The 20,821-nt window shown below is 55.4% G+C and overlaps 1 protein-coding gene across 2 annotated transcripts in view; it reads left to right on the forward strand.

Moving 5' to 3' along the window:
- SRL (sarcalumenin) overlaps nucleotides 1-20,821 on the forward strand; it is a 37,209-nt gene that overhangs the window by 6,925 nt on the left and 9,463 nt on the right. The window contains exons 2-4 of one of the 2 annotated variants that reach the window (XM_027527302.1): nucleotides 15,991-16,944; nucleotides 18,683-18,784; nucleotides 19,899-19,994. In XM_027527302.1, coding sequence (XP_027383103.1) covers nucleotides 15,991-16,944; nucleotides 18,683-18,784; nucleotides 19,899-19,994 — 1,152 coding nt within the window. The remainder of the gene's footprint in view (nucleotides 1-15,990; nucleotides 16,945-18,682; nucleotides 18,785-19,898; nucleotides 19,995-20,821) is intronic. The other variant, XM_027527303.1, reaches the window with a different exon arrangement.

Genomic DNA, 20,821 nt, shown 5'->3' on the forward strand with positions numbered 1-20,821 from the left:
CTCTGGCCCTTAGGGTCCTTGTCTTCCACAACCTTGAGGGCCCTTGACCTCTAGTCCTCTGTCAGCCAGAGTGCCCAAGGGCAAAGGACGAGTGCAGACTGTGTGGCCAACCCTGGGGAGGAGGGTTCAGCACAGCTCCCTAAAAAAACAGGCAATGCAGCCCTGCCTTGGGAATCAGGATGGACACGTGACTCGGGGTGATGGGCAGTGTGTGATTATCAAGAGGCATGAGGGTACAATGTGGAAGCAGGGTACAGCAGGAAGAGGGAAGGAAGGGCGGGGCTGGGTAATCACACAGGGTGGGTTCTCAAGGAGCGAGGCAGGACCGATTAGGCAATCAGGGTCCCTCTCCGAAAGGCCCAGCTCTCTAGCCCTGAGGCCAAGCCATGCCCACTGTGACGTCCGGGCTGGCCGCACTGTGCTGGCAGGAACCGGTTATGCCCCTGCCCTGAGGTGCTGCCTTCTATTTGGGGAGATGACACGCACTGAAAAAAAGATGTAACTAACACTCTGGGCAGCTCTGTTTGGAGTTCAGAGGAGGGCTGGAGGTCTGGCCTCACGGAAGAGCAGGGTTTTGCACTGGGTCAGCTCCAAGAGGACGGGGCTGAGCATTTGTTTAACTTGCTCACCGCTCCATCGCTGATGCGTAGCACAGCGCTTGGCTCACTGGAGGTGTTTAGCAATGTCTGATGAATGATGAAAGGTGACTCTTGTAGGCAGAGACGGGGCAGGGTGGGGGAGCATCTGGAGCTGGGGATCAGAGCCGGGAGCGGGAAAGCTCGGACCGTGGTGCTGGCAGAAACGGGATGAGAAGAGCTCTGGCTCGAACGTGGGGCTCCCGTTGAGGGAGACCAGACCACCCTGATGGGCTGGAGCCCGCTGGAAAGGGCCGTGAATGCTGAGCCAAGCCGCTGTCTCCCTAAGCCCTCAGCATGCTCTAGCCCCTCCCCTTCCAGTAAGCTCCTCCCCTTCCCTTCCCTCTCTCATATTTTTGGATGCTTCTAGAGCAGGGACTGCATTCTGAGCTCCAACAGGTGCAGGCAAAGTCTGGCCTGGAGTTTGGGGCCTGTGGGAAGTGGGTTGCACCAGGAGCCCCGCCCAGAACCAGGCCAGGGGGAGCCCTGGGGTGTTGGAGCCCCTGCCCTCCCTCCTTCCCTGCTCCAGGCCACTGGCAAACCTGCGGCCCCTGGTTCTCCTCCAAGTGGCCATTCAGTTAGGACCTCGGCCAGCGCAGTTGCCTCCCATAGAGTTTTCCCTAGATGGCAACAGGTTAACACAAAGCCATTGCCTTGATCTCTAGGTCCCCAAAGTGCCTCTGATTCTATGGGTGCCCGCCCTGTATACCCGCACCGCACCCCCCAGAGACACTTCCAGCCATTGCTGGTTATTTGCTTTTCCCCGAACTTCCTCCTATGCTTTATTAATCAAGGGTCAGGCAATAAAAGACCATTTATTTCTCTAGCTTATCCCAGGAGGTTGAAGACACCAGGAACATTCCCTGGGACCTAGGAAGGGGTCTGGAAACATCAGGGAGGGGTCACAGCTCTCGCAGTGGCCTGGGGGAGCCCAACCCGGCCTCAGGCTCCCAGAATATGAAGCCTGGGTCCCAGGGGTCCCAGGAACAGAAGGCCGGCGGCGAATCCACCTCTTTCTCCTGTTTCTTCCTGCCTCAGTTTTGTTTCGGAGTAGGTAGTTAGGCCGGTGTCCTCTCCACCCAGACCTCCCTCCCCTGAGGCTGCCCATGAGGGTACCCGGGGGCGGGGGCAGCATGCACTCTGAGACTCGAGGACAGAGCAAGCCTTGGCATCATCACAGTTCACCAGCGAGCCCCTTACCACCTCGGCACCTGTTGGCTCTGCCTGTAGAGTGGAATAATACTCGCCCTATTTACAGCATGGGGTTGTTTTGCGACTAAAATAAGAAAGTGGCTATCGGATGCTTAGGATGGTTTTCGATCTCAGATACTTTTTAAGGTTAGAAGGGCTGTGACAGCGATTACAGGCTCTCACTGCGGACAGTATTCCTGTAGTTTGAGCCTCTGGTTTCCTCGAATATCGTGAAACGCGAGCGACTCTGAAGATCTCATCATCAGCACAGCTGCCCCTTCTCGGCGCTGCAGATATCCTCGGATTCTGTCCTCAAGGAGCTTACAGACCGGGAGGGCAAGCTGTCCCTGTTGGTGATAGGAGCAGGGAGCCATATAAGGCAGGTGTAATCGGGGCTAAAAATAAATGGCCAGAGCTTGCAGAGTAAGTGGGAGCAGGGACGGGGCCCCAGCGCTGGGGAGCACGACCAGCATAGCCTCAGAGGGGCTGGGAGGCTTTCGTAGGGCCGGCTCAGGTGTTGGTTCCTGTATTATTTTCCTGGGCTGCTGTAACAAATGACCTCAAACTAAGTGACTTCAAACAAGAGAGAATTTGTTTTAATTGAAGGATAATTGTTTTGCAGTACTGTGCTGGTTTCTGCCATACATCAACATGAATCAGCCACAGGTACCCATATGCCCCCTCCCTCCTGAGCCTCCCTCCCACCTCCCACGTCATCCCAGCCCTCCAGGTTGCGACAGAGTCCCGGTTAGAGTTTCCTGAGTCATACTACAAATTCCCACCGGCTATCCATTTCATACATGTGCATATGTGCATGTGTGCGCTAAGTTGCTTCAGTCGTGTCCAACTCTTTGTGACCCTATGGACTGTAGCCCGCCAGGCTCCTCTGTCCATGAGATTCTCCAGGCAAGAATACTGGAATGGGTTGCCATGCCCTCCTCTAGGGGATCTTCCCGGCCCAGGGATCGAACCCGCGTCTCCTGCGTCTCCTGCATTGCAGGTGGATCCTTTACTGCTGCTACCGGAGAAGCCCCTCCACACATAGTAGTGTACATCAAAAAACAGAAATTCATTTTCTCCCAGTCAGCAGGCTGGAAGTCCAAAGTCGAGGGGTGGGCAGGGCGCGCTCCCCCAGAGGCTCCAGGCAAGATTCCTTCCTGCCTCTTCCAGCTTCTGGCGGGTCCAGCAGGCCTAGGCCTTCCTTGGCTACTGGGTGCGTCTCTCTGATCTCTGCCTGTGTCCTCACATGATCTCTTCTTTGTGTGTCTCCTCCCCCTCTTATAAGGACAGAAGTCTTGGACTCAGGGTCCACTCTAATCCCATATGAACTTATCTTGATTAATCACCTCTTCATAGACCTTATTTCCAAATAATGTCATATCCTGAGATTCTAGATGGAACACTCTGTCTTTTTGATATTTATTTATTTATTAGTAGCTGCACCAGGTCTTACTGGGTCACACAGGGTCTTCAGTCTTCATTGCAGCACTCAGGATCTTTGATTGGGGCATGGGAACTCTTAATTGCATCATTCAGGATCTTCTTGTTTCCTGACCAGGGATTGAACCCAGGCCCTCTTGCATTGGGAGCACAGAGTCTTACCCACTGGACCACCAGACGTTCCCTCGTTGCTGGCTCTGAGCAGTTCTCGTCTGTCTCCCAGGTTGTCACACCTGTTTCCTTGGTCCCCTCTCCGGCCCCACGGCCCACACAGTTGTCCCCAAAGGCTAATATGGAGCTCTGCGAACACTCCCAGGGTGACTGTGTCGAATGAATGGATGGACAGCTGGCCGGGGATAGGGAATTTTAGGAATTTTAGTGTCTCGCCTAGTGGTGGTCCTGGGGAGGATCGTGGGGAAGATTTTCCAGCTCCCTGTGGTCGGTCACGTGTGCCCAGGTACAGAGTGAGTTGGAATTGGCACATCTGGAGGGCAGGGGTCTGGTTCCTGGTGGCCCGTCGTGTGATGGAGAGAGGCAGCGAGAACTGAGAACCAGCAGACTCCCCCGGGAGTGCCTGCACCCAGCTCTGCAGTGTCTCCTGCGGGGGAGTGGCCAGAGAGGAGCAGGATGGGGGGCCCTCCTAATACTCAGCAGGCATCACATGCAGAAGGAACATCTGGGTGACCCTCCACCGCCATCTGTGAGGGGGTCACTTCTCAGCCTCCTATGCTCCCCTCGCCGGAAAGAGCCCCCAGCTGCAATGTATCTGGGGCTCCTCAGGGTGGAGTTAGGGGTCCCCAACCCAGAGACTGGGGTGTCAGCCAGCTCTGGAAGCTGGTGGCTGTAGCTCTGTGGTTTGTCCTGGGTCTGGAGGGATGAAGAGGTGGGGGGCAAGTCTCCAGGGTCCCCTCCCCTTTCCAGAAATGCTCACCAGTGAATCCAGTTTATACCCAAATGCCCTACCCCTACCCCAGGAGCTGCTGCAATGAGCTCCTGGGGTCCACATCCCTGTCTGGTGCTGAGACTCCGCTACCAGGACGAAATTTCTCTCTCCCTGCCTGCCACTCCCTCCAATTACCTGCTCTGTCTTTGAGGAGAGGATCTTTATATTCAGGAATCCACATTGGCAGCCACTCCTAGGACCCTTTGATCACAAAATAATAGGCCAGTTAAGTGCCTCCGCCCATGGGTGCTTCTCTGGTTCTGAATCCTGGTTCTGAATTCCTCTCTTCTGGAACTTTGAACTTTCTGATTTGTGGAAAGGCCTTACATTTTGTCACCATTCACCTATCCTCTCCTCCCATCCACCCATCCATGCATGCATGCATCCATCCATTCATCTGTCTGTCCATCCATCCATCCATCCAGTGGCTGTTCTAGATGCCAGGACATACAATCTCTGATAGACAGGCAGTCAGATAAGCAAGTTATCTAGTCTCTTAGACATTTATAGGTACAGTGGAGAAAGAGAGACTAGGATGGAAAGAGGGGGACCGAGGGTTGGGAGGCAGCCTCAGCAGGGTGGCCAGGGAGACCTCACGGAGAAGGTGACAAGGAGCCAGGACTCAGGGGAGGATGGGAGATAGCCAGGCAGTGAGGGGAGCGTTCCCCAGCTGAAAACACAGCATAGGGAGGCAAGCGGGGGCCTGGCACTCCCAGAAGAGCAAAACAAAGAGACAGAAATGGGTGATGGGGAACAGGGCTCAGAGGGTGTGTGCAGAGGAGGGCATGGGGCTCAGGCAGGGGCTGTTCCATAATCCAGGTGAGAGATGACAGTGCCTGCCTGCCTGGGTCCTGGGCTGGCAGTGCTGCTGGGTGGGTGGGGCAGGGGGTCAGGGCTGGTGGGAGGGAAACAGTTAGATTGAGAGATTTTGAAGGTAGACCACAGGTTCAACTAAAGTTTTGGATAAAGAAAAGAATTGTAGATGCTTTATTTTTTAAACAGCTTTCTTGAGATATAATAATTCACGTGTAATACAATTTGCCCAATTAAGTGCACAATTCAATAGTTTTTAATGTATTCACAGAAATGGGCAACCATCAGCGTCATTTTAGAAGGGCTGTTGGCTGGGAGCAGAACAAGGGGCAGGCCTGGTCCACACTTTGCACCCAGTAGGTTCCTGGGAAGATGGGTATAGGTTGACTGCCAAGGTCAAGGCCCAAGGACAGTGGTTCTCAGATTCTAGCATGTGTGAGAATCACCTGGGTGCTCGTTAAAAAAGCAGACTCTGGACTTCACTGCTAGTCCCGTTGTCGAGACTTCACTCTTGCTATGCAGGGTGTGTTGGTTTGATCCCTGGTCAGGGAACTAGATTCCGCAAGCCACCACTAAGGATTCACATGCTGCAACAAAAGATCCCTTATGCTGCAGTTAACACCTGGTGTAGTCAAAAAAAAAAAAAGGCTGTCACATTGGCTGACAGGCGCTGTGGGGACACAGAGCAGAAGCCCCTCAGTACCAAGTCTAGGGATGTGTCCCAGGGGTTCGGCCTCGAAGCTGAGGTCTGAAGCGGGAGCTGGAATTAGCCAGGCAGCACTGGGGAGCTGGGAGAGAGGAACCGACTGGTGTTGGGGAGGCTGACCCGAAATCCTGCAGCCAGATCTGTGGGAAGCAGAAAGTGTTCTGGGTGCGCGGTAGCCTGGCTGTCAGCAGACCCATCACAGGTTAGGTCGTGTCTCCCAAAAAGATATGCCGAAATCCTAACCTCAGCATCTCAGAGGGCGGCCACTTTTGGAAATAGGCTTGTTGCAGATGTAGTAAGCTCGTGTGACTGGTGTCCTGAGAGGAAGAGGAGGAGAGACAAAGAATGGAGGCAGGGGGAACAGGCCATGATTGACACAGGGCAAGGTGGGCGAGACTGGAGATGCCCATTGATGAGCCAAGGGCTGTTGAGAGCCGTCCAAGCTGGAGGGCAGAAAGGCACCACTCCTAGAACCTTGGGGAAACAGGGCCCCTTGATATTGGACTTCTGGCCCCAGAACCATGAGGGGATACGTTTCTGTTCCTTTAAGCCACCAGGTTGCAGGACTTTGTTACAGTAGCTTCAGGAAAGGAATACAAGACCAGGTTCAGGTTTTGTGCAGGGACTTGGGAGTCTTGTCCGGCGGGGGTGGGCGGCCCCCTGGGCAGGTGGCCTGCTGGAGCCTCAAGTGCAGTCTGGTGGAGTCTGGCTGGCAGCAATGACCAGGAAGGGTCACCCTGGGGACAGTGTGTGCGGAATGTCCACTCGCTCTTGCCCCGCCCTCTGTCCTGCCCTTGGCCTTAACCTTCCCCTCCCAGGGGAGACCCGAGAACTAAGGAATCGGTGACTGGCCCTGGCCCTCTGCATGGCCACCAGGTACCAGAGGAAGAAGACGTTCCTGCACGATCAGAGCCCCGTCTGGAGTTTTAGTGTTTGAAGAGACGAGGAGTACCTGGGTCCTCGGTGACACTGGGTTCACATGAGAAGGAAGCTGCTCTCAGGTTTAACTGCCTTCATGATTCCTCCCCGGAGTGGGGAGGTCCTGAGAGGGAGCCAGACCCTGGCTTCCTGGGAAAGTGTGGCCCACGTGTCCGAGGCTACAAACGGGAAACGAGTCTACTTCCAGAGGAGATGTGGATTTCCAGACCGTTCCACCAGAGAGCAGCCTGGGTGTTCCAGACATCTTTGTCTATGGAGTCCAAGCTCTGGAGCTATGAGTGAGGGTAACAGATGGTTGCCTGCTCTGTTAACCATCCATTACCAGTTGATCAATGCTCTGGAGGCTTTGGGGGTTGGTGCAGTTCAAGGAGCAGCGGGTGGGAGGTGGTCTTCTGCCCTTCCTCTGTGACCCCAGGTCTTCTCCAAGTATGTGTCCAGATTTGTGCTCAGGGGCCCAGCCTGATATCAGCGCCCTCCCCTGGCCCTTTCTGGGAGGCTGCACTTTATAGGGGAATGGATGGGTGATCCCAGGAACACCGGGCCCCAGGGATGGGGTGATTCTTGGGTGTAAGGGGTTAGAAATATCAGGTTGACAGGGACACCATTACCATTTGGAGCCTCCCTGAAAGGCCAGAGCTAGAAGCCTAGGAGCCATCCCTTTACATCTGGCTTTGCCCCAAGGGGCTTGGCAACATACGGGCAGGTTCTTTTCGGTCTCTGGGCCTCAGTCTCCTCATCTGTGAAATGAGAAAGCTGGGTTAGAGAATTCCTAAGTTTCCTTTTAGTTCAACAAGGCTGTAATAGGAAAACCACCCTAAGGCTGAACAACGAGACGAGCTCGGGGGCCATGAACCTAAAGATTCAGAGGTAGAACCTGCCAGTCTCGAATTTGGGGAAGCCCTTTGGGAGAGAAGGCAGAGGATCTGGCATCATGGCTGTGGGCAGCGGCTCTGCTGGAAGGGTCCACAGGGTGGAGTATCCCCTGTGTTGCTGCTGCCCCAGCTTCTCCTATTGGCTTGACCTTCCTCTGCAGTCTCCTCCGAGTGGACCTAGGCCTGGGGGGCCCCTGAGGGTGGGATCTGCTAAGGATGATGCCTCACTCCCGAGCAGGCGGGAGAGGGCCTGGGGCTGCTGAGGGGGCAGGGCTGCTGGCGGCGCCCAGGCCAAGGGCCGGCTGGCCGTGGTTGGGCCGGGCAGAGCAGTGTACAAGGCACCTGCCCCGAGCTGCCAAGTGCCGCTGAGCGGGAGCTGGAGCCGCCCTCAATCAGCTCAGGTGCAGCCAGAGCTGTGTCTCGAGGCCCGAATTGCTCCTGAAGGGCTTGATGCTCCCTGTGCTCACTGGTCAGAGGGATGGTGTCAAGGCTGCTTGGGCCCCCAAAGTGGCCTGTCTCCCACTGTGCTGCCATTTCCCAGAGCGGGGAAAGGCCTTCACCTGTCCTCATGCCGATGTGACCCCTCACGCACCTTTGCGTTGGGGTGAAACGCAGGGCCACCTCGGAGTGACAGGAGGGGCCTGGGAGGCAGAGGACAGAGGGGGAGCTGTGCATGGTCGTGGAAGTTTCTGAGTGAGTCAGGGCTGCGTGGAAGTGGGAGTCAGTGACCGCAGGAGTTAGCCTGGGGCTCGGCAGGATAAAGTCCAGGCACAGGCGTGCCAGTAGCTCAGCCTTGTTCCTGTCCCAGGCCAGCGGGAACCGCAGAGAGCAGGGACACCCACAGCTCCTCTCTGAGCTGCTTCCGGCTGGAAAAGGGGGAGAAGGACCCGGGGCAGAAAGACCTCACCTGGCCCATGGATGAACCACTTAGAAATGAGGTTGAGAGGAGTAGGGTGCAAGTGAGCCAGGGTGGCTCTCATCCGAAGCCAGTTCTGTTTTGCCCTATCCAGTGAACTTGGGATTCAACCTGGCATCTTTGCTCATCTAGGAAATTATTATTATTATACTTGACATTTGTAGAATGCTTTTTTTTTTTTTTGGTTCTGTACCAACTTTCGGGCTTTTAATTCCCTGAACCTGGGCCCACGGCAGTGAAAGTGCCAAGTCCTAACCACTGGGCTGCTGAAGAATTCCCCGTAGAGTGTTTTAAACATCACCTGATGTTTAAAATACTCCGAAGAGGTTGGCAGAGCAGGTATCGTTCCCTGCTGCATTTTATGGGGGGAAGGAGCTGGGTGCAAGTCAGTGAGGGGCAGCCTATATACTAACCGCATGGGTGGTGAGGAAGATGTCAAGGAGCAGAGCCCAGCTCTCCTGGCTTCTGACTGAGTCCAGAAGGATCAGTCTGGCTCTGGGTCTCGTGGCAAAGGAAAGCCCTGAGATGAGGGCATGGCCCAGGAAGGTGTCAGATCAAGTTCCTTAGCTCAAGAACCAAGCTGACTTCCCCCTACTTCCCCGGCCTGGGGAGGAGGTGGGTCTGTGCCCTTGCTCCCCAACCTGCCAAGCCCACGACGACGGCTCTGAGCTGAACCCAAGGCGTCCATCTGACAGGGGCCTCCGGGAGCCACTCTCCTCTAGCCCCCGGCAGGTCACCTCTTGTCCGGTGCCCCAGAGTTAGACCCTCAGTCCTCCCAGAGGTGGTCCTCACGCTCCCAGGAAGGTTGTTTCTTTGGGTGGGGAGGTGGAGGTGGGGGAGGCTACCTGCCTACCTCAGCCCGTCTCAGAATCCAGCCTGTGTCCCTACTCCCTGCCTTTCCCCCCGACCCAGCTAGGCCCCTCTGAACGGAGGAAGCATTGCCAACGATTCCTTCGAGGATCTGTGCTCCCTTGAGGCAGGGAAAGCCGTGTGCTCCATGGAGTGTCCAGTCAGTCCCCCAGGGCTTAAGGCTTAATGTCCTACTTCTTCCAAAGGTACTTGCCTTTTGAAAGTGAGTGCTTACCCTTATCCATGAATCCTCTGGGCATCAGTGTATACACCACAGCTGTGGAATCCTGGGCAAATTTCCCAGTGTACCTCCTGAACTGAGAATTCCTGGGAATTAGGGGTGGGGAATGGGGATGGAGTTATTCTGTCAGTCTCTGGACTTTATGGGTTAAGAACAATTGTGTTAAAGTCTTGAGCATGGTTTTCAAAGCAAGGAAGAAGAGGGCAGGCTGAGAAGTTGCTGTCCTTCTGAGGTTGACTCACCCCCTCTCATTCCGAGGTTGGTGGAGAGCAACCAGGCACAGGAACAGCGCATGAGACTTGGAGTTGGTACAGAGATGGGTCCCAGAACCAGCCCGCTGCTGACTAGCCTAACTAGTCCTGTGGTCTTGGGATAATCATTTATCAGAGTTCTAGGATCCTGACCAGTGAAATCAAACCAGTTGGTCTGTGCGGAGGTCCCCTCTGACCCCCTATCCCATGGTTCCCACTGGCCGCTGCCCTTGTCATCCTGCCCCATGCCCTGGGTGAATCATTTTGGGGCTAGAGTCCAGCCTGGGACAAGCTGTCCTGGTGGGATTAGCCTTGACTTTAGGAGCTTGGCCAGGAAGCCAAAGAACCTTCTGAGAACGGCTGCCTGCCGGGGCCCCTTGAGGAGGGTGTCCACAGAATGGTGAGGGAGAGGGCCTTAGGGTCCCCGGGGGGAAGTGGGCACTTCCCTCCTAAGTTCCTTTCCAGTATCAGCATCTGTAAACCATCTGAAGTCTCATTTGTGAAGCGAAGGAACAAGGGGCCTTGAGTGGCGAATATTTACTCCATAAAATAAGGTCGAGAAAAAATGTGATGCCAGAGGGGCCGCTGCCGTCTGCTCAGTCCAGGAGCGTGCAGGGACGCAGAAGTGTCAGCCTGCCGTCGTGAACGTGAACTCCGAAGTGCTCTCTGCTGTACCTGAGGCACCGCCGGTGAGACACCCAAGTGTCTGGGCAGAGGAAAGCCTAGTGAAAGACAGGGGACTCCCTGGGCACCCTGACCAGTATTCTTGGCTCCTGGGGGCAGACGTGTCTGGAGGTAGAAGTGGAAAGGAATTGTGCCCCCGGGGACTTTTTTTTTTTTTTTTTTTTTTACCACATGTGCATTCTGGGGTATGAGTAATGGTATATCTTACCTGTGATGATCTCTTTTCTCCTGAGGTCCAGTCCCAACCTCAGGACAGATTGTCTGACACTTGGGGGTGGCCCGGAGCAGAGCTTCTCACATGCAGGTGTTCGTTAGAATCACCTTGTGAAACACCCGGATTCACACTGACCCAACCCTGGACACGGGGCATCTTTGTCAGGAAAGCCCTGCAGGGCTTGGGTACCACTTGCCACAGGCAAGAGATCTCGGGTGTTGTTTCTTGGTGAGAATGCTAGCCCATCCCTGGATGGCCTGTCAAGCCCACGCTGGACTTTCCTGTGTCTGCTTCCTCCTTTCCAGAGAAGTGAATAATCAGTTAATAATCCTTGCTTTCCCTGCTTCAGAGGACCACTGGGGGGTGAAGAAGAACACAGAGCTATTTGAGGGGAAGCCTGAAATTCAGTGTGAAGGTCAGATGGCCTCTAGCTCCCTGCTGGGCGCATGTTGATCAGCAAAGTGAAAAGATGCTGTTGGGGAGGCTTCTTGGGCTGTTAGAGGAAATGAGCAAGAGGAGGAATTCTCAGGAAAAAGGCAGCGGAGGCAGAATAGTGGTTGTCACACCCTCCTTAGGCAGTAGGGCAAACAGACCCAAGGAGAGCTGGCTGGGCAGGAAGTACCAAGGGGGTGGCTGAACCCTAGCTCCTTCATCTCCCCTCACCCCCTAGACCCTTCCATGGAACCCTAGCACCCCATGGGACATGGTCTGTGGGATCAGAAAGAACTCTAGACTGAGGGCCATGACCTTGGGCTCTGTCCCAACCCTACCCCTCACCTTGAGCAAGTCTCTAAACCTCCCCGGCCAGAGCTTCCTCCTCTGTAATGGACTCACCAAGGCCCCGGGCAATTCCACAGTAATCTGAGTCCCTGTGAAAGCATTTGGGAACAGTTAGGAGCTGGAAAAAAAATCTGGTGTTTGGCAGTGGAGAGAGGAACTGAGCCTGGGGCCCCCACTGAGGCTATGGGCAGGGGAGCAGCTGAGCAGCTGACTCCTGCAGAGAAAGGCTGATGACAAAGAGGGTGTCAGGAGAGAAAACGGAGCCAGTTTATGCTGTGCCCTGCCCCGGGGCACCTGTCGGGCTCAGGGGCCTTCCTTGATCTCCAGGGTTGAGCCAGGGGCTTGCTATTTGCATACGCTGACGTTAGCACCCAGGCTTGCCTGGGGCCTGGGTGGCTACCTTGGCAGCAGCACATACAGTGTGGTACTGCATGTTCTGGGAGAGCCTGAGACCCATCTTACCAGGCTCTCAACCTGGCCAGGGTGTCCTGGGTCCTCTGCGCCCCCCACCCCTCCTCCGGGGCCACTGGGGGGGCTTCCACAAGAATTTGAGGAAGTCAGGGTGGGTGGTTTGATGTCACAGAATTGAACTAAGTTTAACCAGAGGCTCTTTAAGCCTCTGAGCTGCTTCCAGGAGGAGAGATTGGACCCAATGGCACAGCTGCTTCCTGGGCTTTGAGCTCTAGAGACCCAATGGCACAGCTTGTTTCATTGAGAGACTTTCTCTCAGAGAAGTTATTTTTAGCCTGGGAAGGAAGATCATGGGGATGAAGTCATCACCCTCGCTCTTTGTCACTGGAAGGGCAGGCGAAGCTTGGCCCTAAGTCATAAAAACCAGGGAAGAGTATGGATGTAAATAAGTAAACACACATGCACACACCTGAGTTCCTGTCTAGGGCCCAGGTGTGGAAATACACAGCAGTGCAAAGGTCATGTGTATCCCGAGAGTCTGCGCTCCTTATCTCCCTTCAGATGACGTAGCCCTCCCACCTCCACTGGGCCAGAGGATGTTCTGAGAATAGCAGAAATGCTGCAGGTAGTCAGACCCAGAGTCCCTTCAGCCTGGTATCATCACCACCATCAACACTATCACATCACCATCACTATCACTGTCACCATTACTTTGGCCACTTGATGAGAAGAGCAGACTCAATGGAAAAGACCCTGATGCTGGGGAAGACTGAGGGCAGGAGGAGAAGGGGATGACAGAGGATGAGATGGATGGATGCCATCACCGACTCGATGGACATGAATTTGAGCAAACTCAGGGAGACAGTGAAGGACAGGGAAGCCTGGCATGCTGCAGTCCATGGGGTCACAAAGAGTCAGGCACGACTTAGCAACTGAATGACAACAGTCACCATTATCATCCTCAGTACCACCACCATCATGACCATCCCCATCACCATTATCATCATCACCACCAGCATCACCATTACTAGCAACATCGCCATCATCACCATCTTCATTATCATCACCACCAGCATCAACAGCATTAACAGCAGAGGGTGACGGGGCCTGTTGAAAGAGGCTGGACTCCCCAGAGGAGAAGCCCTGATCACTGCTATTCCAAGGTCATTTGCTAAGCCCTGGTGACCCATCTAATTTGGAAGCCTCCAGTGGGCACATGAGTGGAGAGAGGCCAGGAGCAGAAGCCTTGGGGTCAGGGTTATTTGGCTGGGTAGCATTTCCCTTCTGCAGAGGATCTTTCCAACCCAGGGATCAAACTCAGGTCTCCCACATTGCAGGCAGATTCTTTACCAGCTGAGCCACAAGGGAAGCCCAAGAATACTGGAGTGGGTAGCCTATCCATTCTCCAGCCAATCTTCCCGACCCAGGAATTGAACCAGCGTCTCCTGCATTGCAGGCAGATTCTTTACCAACTGAGTTATGAGGGAAGCCCCTGAGTAGAATCACCCCCGCTAATTTTTTGGAGGGGGTTACAGTCCTGATGCTGGGGCTACACCCTGGACTAATTAATTCAATGAGAACCTTCAAGGAGGGGGAGAGGAGTGGGATCAAGAACCAGGTGTTTCCACATACAGACAGTGGCGAGAACCACGGGTTTAGAGGCAGTTTTATAGGCTCAGGTTGACTAGTAATCCTGAGTCAGTGGTTCTGGGCTGGGGCCTGAGAGTTGGCATCTCTACTGATTCTCCCACCTGCTGATGCTGCAGGTGCCTGGACCACAGGCTGAGGAGTGTTGGGAGGGGTGCGGGGTGGGGTAGGGGGCGGGGGAGAACCCCCCGCTGCAGGATCAGAGAATCTCCTTTGCAGTTCCGAAGTTAAATGGCCTCAGCCGGTTGCTAGCTGTGTGATGTTGGGGGCAAGACATTCAGTGCCTCTGATTCCAGTCCTCTCATCTGTAAAATAGGGGTGAGTAAGACTTGTTTCACAGAAGCAAGCAAATAGAGTAAGATCAAGTTCATGTTTTATACATCCAGTGCTCAAGCACTGCCTGGCACCCTGAATAATTGTCCAAATGTATCTCATATGATATCTATATATCTATCTTACTGCTCAAAGGCCTGTCTATCTCTTGATGCTAAGTCGCTTCAGTCGTGTCCGACTCTCTGCAATCCCATAGACGGCAGCCCACCAGGCTCCCCCATCCCTGGGATTCTCCAGGCAAGAACACTGGAGTGGGTTGCCATTTCCTTCTCCAATGCATGAAAGTGAAAAGTGAGAGTGAAGTCACTCAGTCGTGTCGGACCCTTTGTGACCCCATGGACTGAAGCCCACCAGGCTCCTCTGTCCTCTGTCCTCTGGGATCCTCCAGGCAAGAGTATTGGAATGGGTTGCCATTGCCTTCTCCATGTCAATCTCTTGGGTTAAACCAAATTCCTGCCATAGATTTTTATTTCCCCAGAGGTTGGGGGCAGGGCAGATAGAGATTCAGGCAGAAGAATGAGGACTTACAGGTATTCAGGTGGTAATGAAAGAAAATTTTAATGCGTTAGCTCCCCAACTAAGGGACCAGGAATTCTGAATGTACCCAAATCTCCCCATGGACCTCTTCACAGCACTTTGTGGGGTTGAGGGTGGGGGGTGGGTCAGGCAGGTTCTCAGCCTACAATCCAGGAGCCAGAGCAGGTGCATCCAGGGAGGGCAGAGGTACCAGTCAGAAGGGACTCCCATGTGCTCCCCTCAACATAGCATGGCATGGAAGGCCTGGACAAGGAGTGGGCAGTTCTAGGTTCCACTTGCCCACTAGCCACCTGGTGTTTTGGGCAAATCAAACACTCTCTCTAGACCTTCAGCTCTGAAATCTGGTTGATAGTAATAACGGAGGTGAAAGGGGTCACAAACGTGAGTGGAGGGAGTATTACATCAACATATGGGCTCCTTTATAATGAAAGGCACCCAAACTTCCCATCCTTCTGAATTTGATAGCAGACTGTGTCTGTGGGGATTAATGAGAAACTATTTGTGCCTGGCCCTTAAGAGGCTTCCCCAACTTTCAGGGAACAAGGGGGTGGGTACTCCCAAGAAGTGGCTTTTCTTTGTGGGAGGCAGAGCCGAGCTGGCACTGAGGCAGGATGCTCCTTCCTCAGAAAGAGTCCTGTGAAACGAGGGAGACCCAGGAGCATCTCAGCGACCCTGAGGCAGGGCCCCCACTTTGCCCTCATCCCCATGTGCCTGCAATGTCCGGCTCTGCAGGGCTCCTCCTTAAACACGTCCCCACCTGGGTGGGAGGGCTCGGAAGTACTAGACCCCACCCTCTGTTCTGACCCCACTGTCCAAATGCATCACACTCATCCCTTGACAGAGGCTCCTGGCACATTCTGGGACCCTACCTGCCCTCTGCTTTGCCCTCCCAGTGCCCCTGGCTCTCCCCTTAAAGCCCTCGGCCCTTAGAAGGGGATCCCCTCGGAAGGGGTTGGTGAAGGCCATCGAGAAGCCCAGGCCTGCCCCCATGGGTATCTCCTCCTGCCACACGTCCCCTCTAATCTAAGGTAGAGAGGCCAGAAGATGCTTGCCCTTAAGAGGACAGAGTTGGATGTGTGACTTAATAAGGTTGGGAGCCATAAGTAATCCCCCGAGTGCTGTGCCCCGTAACCCAAGAGGACCTGGCCCGCAGGCACCTGTTTTCACTCCTTTGCGGATAGCAGTATAAAAAGCACGCTGCTTAATGACTCTAGGAACTGACCAGGGGTGGCAGTTCCCATCGGCCCTGTCTTGGAAAGATCTGCCGGGCGAGCCAGGCTGCACGTGCCCGCCCGCACGGTTGAGGAAGGACTGGAAGGGCGGCGCCCAGCTTCCATCCCCCCGGGATGCCGGGGCGGGGCTGGGGCGGGTCAGCTGGTCGCTCAGAGCCCAGGCTCGGGTCAGGAGGGGGCACGCCCGCTCTGCCGGCCACTCGGGGCGGTTCCGAAGACGAGGGAGGGAGGAGCCCCACCGTCCCCGCAGGTCCGCACCGCTCTGCCTCTGGGAGACAGGCTGAGTTTTTAGAGTTGTGAGAAGCAAAGCGCGTGCCAACCCCTTGACACTGACCCCTCGTGTTCTGATCATCTAGAACTGCAAGTTTCCGCTTCGGGTGGCACGGAAGATGTTGGCAATTTGTTGGAGAATCATTTCTCTGCCGGAGACGCAAGTCTAGAGGAGAAAGAAAGGGCGCTTCGGGCAGAGGCGGCCCCTGGAGAGACGCGCCCGCTCCTTCACCCCCCAGAAGGCGGGGAGGATGGGAGCTCGGAGAAGACAGCGGCCGACGGCCTGAGCTCTGATCCCGATCCCGATCCCGAAGCCAGCCTCTCCAACGCCTCGGCCTCCGAGTCTGCTGCCCCCGGGGAACCTGCGGGGCCCGGGGCGGAAGATGCGGGCCCGCCGGGAGCAGCGAGCGCCCTTCCCCCAGGAAGGGAGGGGGAGCCCGGGGAGGAGGAAGGGGCGCGGGAGCTCAGCTCCGGAGAGGGCCCAGGACAGGAGGCGGAGGGACCGGCTGGGAGCGGCGAGGTCCCCGAGGAAGCTGCGGAGGCGCTAGGGGAAGCAGCGGCGGGGTCCCCAGAGCCTGAGAACTCAGAGGACTCTCCCAGCCAGGAGGTCGAGACAGGAGGGGAGGGCAGCCCAGGGCCCGGTCTGGAGCCAGAAGTGACTGATGGAGCCGCGGATGTGGACGCAGAAGCCGCGCAGAGGACGGAGGACCAGGCGGAACCCAGCTTCATCTCGGCCGCGGCCGCGGAAGACGCTGCCGCTCGCGAAGAGGAGGGGGGCTCCCGGGAGCACCCGAACGAGGCCTCCTCTGAAGAAGAGGGGGGTGAAGAATCCGAAGAGGAGAGTGGCGACGAAGAGGACAGCGGCGACGGGGCTAGTTCGGAAGAAGCCGGGGGCGCCTCGGAGGAGGAGGAAGCCGAGAAAGAAGCTGGGGAAGGAGCCCACGCGGCAGCGGGAAGCGCGAGCCCCGGGGAGGAGGGGTCCCCGGAGGAATCGCCCGAGGGTGCCGACGCGCAGGAGCCCAAGGAGGAGGGGCCACAGGGTAGGGGGGCGTCCCGAGGCTGCCCACCTCCCCCCGCCCGGCACCTCGACGGTGGGGGCTGCTTCGGGCATTTTGGCGGCTGCAGTCCTCCCGGAGGTTTTGTATGTAGAGGCAGACAGGGACCCGCAGGGCGGGCGGGAGAGCCTCTAGCCAACCGCGGGGGTCGTGGGGCATAGGCCCCATGGGGGTTCCCGGCCCTCTGGGTGCCTCCAGGCTGTTCCTTAATCACTTATCCCCACTTCAGAGAGATCCACTGAGAGCCTGCACCTTGGAGGGCCCAGAGGAACCTGGTTACATCTGAGTTAGGCCATCAGAAACTTATCCGTTAGAGTCCCTCCTTTAACACAGACCAGTGCTTAAACCCCAAGGACAAGGGACACAGGGGCAGGATTTGAGGCCGAAGGCAGGCTGGTGAGTGTGAGGGGCATTGGGGGACCACGTTGGTCGGCTAGCTCCTGGGACCTCCACTTGAAGACTAGGTCATGTCAGGATCCTTAAACACTGGGCTGGCTGAGACACTAACGTCCAGCAGATGTCTGTCCGGCAGATGTCTGTTCTGCAGATGAGTGGCTGCAGCAGCCACTCTCCAGGCTAGGGGACAGGGTGGGGGGATGGAAGTGGGCAGGACCTAAGCTATTGGGCAGCATTAGAGGCGTGTCCAGCACTGGCCTCATCCACTGAGTACGCTGACCTGGACCCGGAATTGGCTTAGGTAGGATGGAGGCACTGGAGTCAGTCTTCAGTTTCCAATGCAGGTTTCCTTGCAAGAACTTCATTTCCACACTGGTAGGGTATTTGCAATGGGGGACCCTTCCCCTTAGCTCCCAGATCTGGGTCTGATGGCAGAAAGGATCACCCTGTCAAGACACATTGATTATTCTCTGCTCCCATCCCTCCTGGAACTGGTCTCCCCTTGTTCCCACAGGCCAGGTCCATCCTCCTTCCATCACCTAAAATTCTTTGTGCAATTAGCCCAGGATTAAAAAAAAAATGGCTGTGATGTTAAGAGGCCTGGGAATGTGAGCACCCCTCCCTGGGAGCCTCAGGTGGTCACGGGCACCTCTGGCTGGGTCAGAAGCAACAGTGTACCCCCACTCCCTCCCCCCTCTCCCTACTCCCCCTCCGCTCCCCAAGACTGCCTGTAGCGGCTCTTCCTGATGAAATGCTCACTTGACCAAGCCAGTGGTCCACCTAGAAACTGAAAGGCAGTCTCCTATAAACTACTCCTTCTCCTGTCCTGGATCTCAGCTCACAGGCACCCCTCAGGAAATTTTCCAACTTTCCCTAAGATGTCATAGGCACACGTCTTAGGCCCTCCCAGCTTTCGGACTCTTTCCTCCCAAAGCCACATCGATGCCTGTAATTGTATTGCTTTTCAGGTTACTTCTCCCCCTCTCCCTGCAGACTGTGGAAAACTCCACGTGGGCAGAGCTGGGTCGGTTTGGGGCACCACAGCATTCACAGTGCAATGCTCCATGCTTGGCGCGTGTATAGTAGGTGCTCAGTCAACATTTGCTGAACACCTAGAATCGTGGAGCTTCACAGATGTTGAGTTTGGATTTTCAAAGTCCCTCCTAGAGACAGAACTCCGTGCAGTTGAACCTGGACCGGCTCCAGTCAGCACTTGCTTGCGATCCTGCCCCACTCTGCCCACTCCCCAGCTTGCCTGACTGGAGGGACCCCAGAGCCAATGGCTCCTTGCTCTACCCTAACCCCCGATTTCTGCGTCTTTCCCCAGAAGAGGCGGAGGATGTGAGTGAGGAAGCCCCGCTGAGGGATCGCTCCCACATCGAGAAAACTCTGATGCTGAATGAGGACAAGCCAGCTGATGACTTCTCTGGTAACCAGAGGCAGGAGCTGGGTGGGGCCGGGTGGGGCTGGGAGAACCCCAGGACCAGTGGCCAGGCAGAGCCTCTGAGTCTGTAGCTGACGCTGGCAGACACGCCAGGGGAGGAGGAGAGCCCTGGAGTTGAAGGGAGAGGAGCGCTTTCTCTTCATGGAGGAGGCTTTGTGAGCTGGAGGGCTCTGGGTTGGCGGGGAGGAGGAAAGGCAATCTGAACAGAGGGGCTGATTGGGGAAGTACATGGCAGAGCTGCGACCTGGGGACTGTTGTTGTTCAATTGCTCAGTCATGTCCCACTCTTGGGGACCCCACGGACTGCAGCATGCCAGGGTCCCCTGTCCCTCACTGACTTCTGGAGTTTGCTCAAGCTCGCGTTGATTGAGTCGGCGATGCCATCCAACCATCTCACCCTCTGTCACCCCCTTCTCCTCCTGCCCTCACTCTTTCCCAGCATCAGGGTCATTTTGACAGTGCCAGCATCCGAGTCGTGGCTGGGGGAAGGTTGTTCATCACACTGGCTTCAATTTTTACAGTTTATAAAGCCCTTTCGTGTTTGGTATTCCATTTCACCCTCATAATAACCCAAGGCTGTCGGCAGGGCTTTCTGTCTCCTAGTCGATGAGCCAGTGAGAGCTCAGGGTGAGGCTGGGGTCTGCTCTGGCAACAGCAGGAGATGGGCCACTGACCGGCAGCTGGAGAGCCTGACCCTCGCGCTCCGAGTTTGTCCCTCTCTGCACTTCACCCCGGGAGCCGCTTCTCCCTGGAGCCACATTCTTCCCAAGAAGACACTTGGGATGTCTGAATCCTCCCAGGGGCACCAGGGATGCAGTGGAGGGTGCAGGGCTGGGGTGGCCATGCCTGCTTGCCTCTGATCCTAAGGCAGGTAGCGGTAGGGGGCAGAGAGAAGGAGCTGGAGTTTCCAGCACCTCGAGGTAGCTGCAGGCCGAGGTGGTGCTGTGAACTGTTGAGGGGAAGGACCAGAGGGCTAAGTTAAAAAACAAAAATGCTGTGGTGACTTTCAGGGGTGTGTGTAGGGGGAATGCCTTCTAGACAGTGCCACAGCTGCTAAGCCCCTGCCTGACCCTTAACCCTTCACCCTTCTCTGCCCCCAGTGGTGCTGCAGCGGCTTCGAAAGATCTACCACTCGTCCATCAAGCCCCTGGAGCAGTCTTACAAATACAACGAGCTTCGGCAGCACGAGATCACAGGTACCGGCCACATCTCTCCCCTGAGCCCTCGAGGCGGGGAGGGGCGGAGACCTCAGTGACCAGGGCCAGCCTTTCGCTGCAGGTGTGCCCCTTGATCTACACAGGGATTTACGTTTCCTCTGTGAGATCCATGAGTGCAGTTTGGGTTTCCAAAAGATGCCAACTTCCCTGACTGCTGTGCTCCAGCCCCCACGGGGCTCTTCATTCACTTACGGATCGCGTCTTCTGTCTCCTGTACACTTCCCATGGGTTTGGATTCTTTTAAAAATTGATTTTCAAAATAATTTTTTAAAAATAAGATAAACTGGCAACCAAAAAAATTTCTGTGCAAAATAGTATAAGTTGAAAAAAAAAAGTCCCTGTCTTGATTTCCAGGCTCTCTGACTCCACCCTCAGAGACGCACGTGGCTAAGGTTTCTCATCAGGGCTTCCAGACAGCACTCTGCTTCCATGCTCAAGGGTGTCCTCCCTTTGTTTGACAAAGATGGGATCACAGCACACAATTGCTCTTTCTGGTCTTTGTGAATCCACCACCTTAGATAGCGTACCCTGTTGATGAACCACTGGGCGTTTGCCTCGTTCCCTTTTTAGTGTTACAGACACTACTATAGTTGTTCCATATTTCACACAAGTTCATTTGTAGGATATGTTTTTTTAAAAAAATGCTGGAATTCAGCATTTTGATAGTTGTCGCCCAGTTGCCTTAGGTTGTCCTCTGTGTACCACAGCAACAGGATAGAGTTCTTGTTGCCTCACAGCAAGGCCATTTTAAAGTGTGGCTTGTCTTGGAAACCTGTTGACAATGACATCTAATTGCTATTATTGTT

Source organism: Bos indicus x Bos taurus, chromosome 25 (assembly GCF_003369695.1).
Source record: "Bos indicus x Bos taurus breed Angus x Brahman F1 hybrid chromosome 25, Bos_hybrid_MaternalHap_v2.0, whole genome shotgun sequence".
In the NCBI taxonomy this organism is placed as follows: Eukaryota; Metazoa; Chordata; class Mammalia; order Artiodactyla; family Bovidae; genus Bos; species Bos indicus x Bos taurus.